General features: G+C 31.9%; 1 protein-coding gene across 1 annotated transcript; it reads left to right on the forward strand.

Annotated features, from left to right (window-relative positions):
* Positions 1-627: 627 nt before the first annotated feature.
* LOC136042981 (zinc finger protein 248-like) lies at positions 628-5,293 on the forward strand (the record flags this gene model as incomplete). Its single annotated transcript, XM_065727878.1, has 2 exons — positions 628-694; positions 4,985-5,293. Coding segments are annotated over exons 1-2 (376 nt in total), but the record flags the coding sequence as incomplete, so codon positions are not given.
* Between the last annotated feature and the right edge of the window lie 1,164 nt (positions 5,294-6,457).

Raw genomic sequence — 6,457 nt, forward strand, 5'->3', positions numbered from 1 at the left:
TTTTTTTATTCTTAGTTTAAATAACATAAGGTTTTCAGACAACTAACACTCTCTGGAATTTGATTCCAAATAAAGACACCTACATGTATCATCATAAACCCAGATCGCGTTGTATGCCTGGTTTCACTAGTCAACTGATCAGAGCTCCTAGTATAATAATCGTGATAATTTGAATTATATCGATAAAAACTTCTAAAATGCTGAGGAGACAATCCATTTAAAACCTGGCATACAAAATTAAAATCTGCTGAGACTTAATAAAATCAATATTCAAAATATCCAAATCTCTAAAACAATCTCTAGTACTACCACACGCAAGATATTCACTGAAACTTCTAATTGCCTTATTCTGCATAATCTGGACCCTTTTCACATGACTAAAAAAATTGCTTGCATACAATGAACAACCATCTACTAAATAAGGATGAACAATTGAATAAATTAAATTTCTTTCAGGACATGTAGAGGAAAAAAATTATGAAATCTTCTTAAAATACCAACTTGGCGAGCCAGTTTTGAAGATTAAACTTTTCAACGATGAATCCAACCAAAATATACATTAAAATAAAATCCTAGATATCTACATTGAAAAACCTGACTAATGAAAACACCTTGCAAAAGAATACTATGACAGTTATTTACAACTTTACCAATACGACTAAATATCATATAATTAGTCTTCTCAACATTTACTGTAAGAAAACTATGCTTTGTGAACTGAGATAAATCCTCCAGAGCTACATTATTTTTCCATTATTATTATATATCTATTATATATATATATATATATATATATATATATATATATATATATATATATATATATATATATATATATATATATATATATATATATATCGTATTTATATTATGTATCTATTATATATCTCGTATTCACCCAGTGGTCCTAGAATGTCGCGAGAACGCTCATTCTAACGGAAATTAAAAGTTCTAGTGTCGTTTTTAAGTGTCCAAAAATTGGAGGGCACCTAGGCCCCCTCCTCCGCTTATTTTTCCAAAGTCACTGGATCAAAATTTTGAGATAGCCATTTTGTTCAGCATAGTCGAAAAAAATCTAATAATTATGCCTTTCGGGACGACTTTATCCCCAGTCCCCCGGGGAGGGGCTGCAAGTTACGAACTTTGACCATTGTTTACATATAGTAATGGTTATTGGGACGTTTACAGAGGTTTTCAGGGGGACTTTTTCTCGTTGAAGGGGTGTCGGGGGTTACATGGGAGGATCTTTCCATGGAACAATTTCTCATTAGGGAAGAAAATTTCCATGAAGGGGCTGCAGGAATTTCTAGTATTATTTTAAAAAAAACAATGAGAAAATAAATAAAAAAAAGTTTCTTTTGGTGGAAGTAAGGAGCAGCATTAGAACCTAAAACGAACAGAAATTACTACGTATATAAGTGGGTTCGTCTCCTCCACAGTACCTCACTCTTTATGCTAAAGTATTTTTAGTAATTTCAACTATTTGTTCTGCGGCCTTTGTGATTCAGGGGTCATTCTTAAAGAATTAGGACCAAATTGAAGCTTTAGTGTAAAATAAGTTTTTAATAAAAAATAAGTTTGAAATAATTTTTTTTTATAACTGAAAGTAAGGATTGATATTAAAACTTAAAACGAACAGAAATCACTCTGTATATGAAAGGGACTGTTCCCTCCACGACGCCCCGCTCTTGACGCTAAATTTTAACTCTTTCAACTTTACTGTTTAAAATAGTAAAAATCTTTAGCGTAAAGAATGAGTAGAGGAGGGAACAGTCCCTTTCATGTACGGAGTAATTTCTGTTCGTTTTAAGTTTTAATATCGCTCCTTACTTTCAGTTAAAAAAACTTGTTTTTTTTTACAAATTTAATTTCTGAACGTTTTTGAATTAATGCATGTTTTGATTTTGGCTCTCCGCACATGAATAATTAAAACATAATTTGTATATTAATTAATTTTTTGGCTAAATGACTTCCTCATAGTTTTGATGGGACGATTTTGGGAAAACGGGAGCGGGGAGTAGGCCTAGTTACCCTGCAATTTTTTGGTTATTTAAAAAGGCAACTAGAAATTTTAATTTTTACGAACGTTTTTATTAGTAAAAATATACGTAACTTACGAATTAACTTACGCAGAGAACTTCTAAATTCGTATGTTTTTATTACGTGTATGAGGGGGTTCATCCCCTCGTCAATACCTCGCTCTTTACACTAAAGATTAAATTATGTCCCAATTCCTTAAGAATGACCGCTGAATCACAAAGGCCGTAGAGTAAATAGTTGAAATTAATAAAATTACTTTAGCGTAAAGAGTGAGTTATTAGGAGGAGGTGAACTCCTCATATGCGCAATAATCTCTGTTCATTTTAAGTTTTAATGCTGCTCCGTACTTTCAGTGGAAAAAACTTCTTCATATTCTATTTTTCATTGTCCTTAAAAAAAAAAAAAAAAATCCTGAGCCCCCTTCATGGAAATTTTTTCCCCCTTGAAAAATTCCTCCGTGGAAAGTTACCCCCGCGTAACCCTGTCCCCTCAACCCCTCCCCCTAACCAGAAAATCCCCCTGAAAGCGTATATACACTTCCCAGTAACCATTACTATATGGATACACTGGTCAAAGCTTGTAATCTGTAGCCCCTCCCACGGGGACTTGGGGGGAGTAAGTCGTCCCAAAAGAAATAGTTATTGGGTTTTTCGACTATGCTGAACCAAATGGCTATCTTGGAATTTTGATCCGGTGATTTTGGGGAAAAGATGAGTATGGGAGGGGGCCTAGGTGCCCTCCAATTTTTTTGTCACATAAAAGGGCACTAGAACCTCGAATTTTCGTTAGAATGAGCCCTCTCACGACATTCTATCTTGTGGCAAAAAATGCAAAATTCTACATTTTTGTAGATAGGAGCTTGAAACTTCGACAGAAGGGTTCTCTGGTACGCTGAATCTGATGGTGTAGATTCTATGTCTTTTAAGGGATATTTCTCCCTATTAACTAAAGCAAATTTTCTCAGGCTCGTAACTTTTGATGGGTAAGTCTAAACTTAATGAAACTTATACATTTAAAATCAGCATTAAAATGCAACTCTTTTGATGTAGCTATTGTTATAAAAATTCCGTTTTTTAAAGTTTCGGTTACTATTGAGCCAGGTCGCTCCTTACTACTGTTCGTTACCACGAACTGTTTGATAGTGAGGTATTGTCGAGGGGGAGAACCCCCTCACATACGTCATAAAAATATACGAATATAGAATTTCGTCACGTAAGTTAATTCGTATGCTACGTATACTTATTACTAATAAAATCGTTTGTTAAAAAAAACAACTAGGATTCCTCCCCAACCTCTTTTTTATCAAAATCGCCCGGTCAAAACTATTAGAAAGCCATTTAGCCTTAAAAAACATTAATAAGCAAATTTCATTTTAATATTCATGTGCGGTGAGCCAAATTCAAAACACGCATTAATTTAAAAACGTTCAGAAATTAAAATAAATAAAAATTAATTAAATTAAAAGCTTTTTAACTGCAAGTAAGGAGTGACATTAAAAGCTTAAAACGAACAGATTTTATTCCATATATAAAAGGGGTTGTCCCCTCTTCAGCGCCTCGTTCTTTATGCTAAAGTTTGACTCTTTGTCTCAAGTCTACTTTTTAAAACAATAAGAAAATTGCTGATATGCTTCAGATTTAATGATCTGCTTTTGTACTGTTAAAAGTGTCGTTAAATACTTTACATTTGCCGTACCTATATTGTTTAGTGTTTTCATAATCCTATATTGTTTAGTGTGACTTGAGGTAGGTTCTCAAATTGCTATATGTATATGTGGAGATATATTATTTGATGGATTTAAAGAACCGAACTTTTCATGAACTTTGTCCTACTACTTTCACAAACAATGTAAACTGGTACACAGAAAAAATCAATCATCTCAAATCCATAATATTCACAACTTCCATACAAATTTCGCTATATCTTATTTCCTCAAATTCCGAAAATTAGCAGGAAGGGCTATAGTTATACCTCTAATGAGGGTGAGATGAATTGACGAGGATAAAGGTAGGCTTCAGATTTGATGATCTTGTGTATTTCTGTTTTTCCGAATGAAAAGATGTATCTTACTTTTTCTTTTGCATCTATTTGGGGCGTAAAAATGTATCTTTGTTAAATTTGGGAGCACTGGTTGCATTAAAATAGAACATTAAGTAAATATTAGACAAGGTTGGTTTCAACTAGGACATAAAACTATCCATCCCAATGAAACCCCTCTATAAAACGATATACTAAATTTTATTTTGAGCTTTTTTCAAGCTTTTATAATTCCAGAATTATTTGAAAATTTTAAACATATGAAATATTTTCTGTTCTTTAAGGTGCAGTGATTTAGCTATGTGTACAAGGAGTGTGAGATTTAAAATAATATGCAAGTATGTCTTTCCCTTTTCACGGCATTCTTTTGAAACAAGCCTTTGGTTTCACTTACTTTAATGATAATATTGTCACCAAATAAGTGGATACTGTATATGGAGTGCAATCATCCTTTTTGCTGCAAGGATGATTTTAGAAATAAATAAAATGCGGATTGTTCATAAATTTTAACTTTTTCAAAATTGAAAGCTGATTACGATCTTTATAGTTCTTTATTAGTTAGGTAAAGTTCTTTGAGATTTTATTCTTTGTTTTTTTTTTGCTTCTAATGTAGTATTTTTATTAGCTTTTTTACCATCATAAAGTTGAAAATTTGTTAAAATATTCATTTTTAAGAATTTATAAATACCAAACAAAAAAAAGGAGTACAGAATTTGTACTGTAATAGAAATGATGCCTCAAATTGGATTTTATAAATTTGTAACCAAGGTAAGAGTAATTAAATAAAATTTTTAGTAGCCGTGTAAGGTTTGAACTGTTAAAAGCTGAATTTCATACCATATAAAATAATGGCTAAAAAAAGTATAAGAATTGGTGATTTATTTTTGTGAATTTTATATTATTTTAGTTTTCCCTGTTACAACGCTCTGTGATAATGGTATCAACAAAGAAGGTTGTGAATTATATTGCATGACAGTTCTTAAAAGAAAAAATGAAGCTAAGTGTCTAAATGACGAAACGAATTTGAATTGTCAACATCAGGGGCCAAACAGCACTTGTGTATTTACTGAAAATAATGTGGAAAAACAGGAGGATTCTCATACTAAGAAAAAACCTTTCGAATGTGATATATGTGACAAAAGATTTAGCCGAAGATCCCACCTATCTAATCATCAAAGGACTCACACTGGAGAAAAACCTCTCGAATGTGATAGATGTGAGAAAAAATTCAACCGTTGATCCATCCTGTATCGTCATCAAAGAACTCATGATGGAGGAAAACATTTTGAATGTGAAATATGTAAAAGATGGTTTTCTCATAGTTCCGCTTTGTCTCGTCATCAGAGAACTCATACTGGAGAAAAACCTTTCGAATGTGATAGATGTGAAAAAAATTCACCCAAAGATCCCACCATCTATATCCAGCCTATCTTATCATCAAAGAACTCACACTGTCGCAAAACCCTTTTTGTATTTCAGTGTGTAAGGGTTTTGTATGTTCAGGTAACTTTCTTAAAGAATTATCAAAGAATTCAGTTTATTGCAAAATTTTTTTGTGTATGTACAATTTTGTTTCATCTGGAAAATTTTGTCAACAATATATGTGAAAAACTTTTTTGAATGTCAGCAATTCATAATTATCAGCTTTTCAACATGTTTCTAATTACATTTGTAAAATATTTGCCTTTTTTAAAGTAGTTTTATTAAATATAGTGCTATTTTTTGAAAGTTTGTTTCCTTAAGCGTAGGAAAAATCACACAAGAAGTCTACCATTCGTGTGAAATTGCACATTAGAGCACAGGATAAATGGAGTTGAACTGAATATTTGCCTTTTTTAAACAGTTTTGTCAAATATAGTGCTATTTTCTTGAAGATTTCTTTTCTAAAGTATAGGGAAAATTACACATGAAGTCTAACATTCGCGTGAAATCGCACGTTAGAGCACAAAATAACCAGAGTTGAATTTCACAGCATACTTAAGACAAGATGACGCCTACATGCTATTTTCTCTAAATTATCTTGTTTTCCATAATTTTTTTCTTTAATTTCATTTCTAATCAAACAGTTCGTGGTAAAGAACCCAATTGAAAAGGTTATATGTTAATTTTTTCTCACATATATCACATTTCAAAGGTTTTTCTCCTGAGTGAGTCCTTTGATGATTAGATAGGTTAGATCTTCTGCTGAATTTTTGTCACATCAATAATTCAATCATTAAAAAAGAAGATTCACGACAAATCATCACATTCAGCGTTTCAGAGAACCATATAGTAGAAGTTTTCAGCTCTTATCCACCAAAATGTGGAATTTTTTAAATTTTTTTAATTTTTTGAAAGATTACGGATGCGTGTTTATTTGCTTTTTTTTATCTCCTTAGAA

Source organism: Artemia franciscana, unplaced genomic scaffold (assembly GCF_032884065.1).
Source record: "Artemia franciscana unplaced genomic scaffold, ASM3288406v1 Scaffold_2672, whole genome shotgun sequence".
Lineage (NCBI taxonomy): Eukaryota > Metazoa > Arthropoda > Branchiopoda > Anostraca > Artemiidae > Artemia > Artemia franciscana.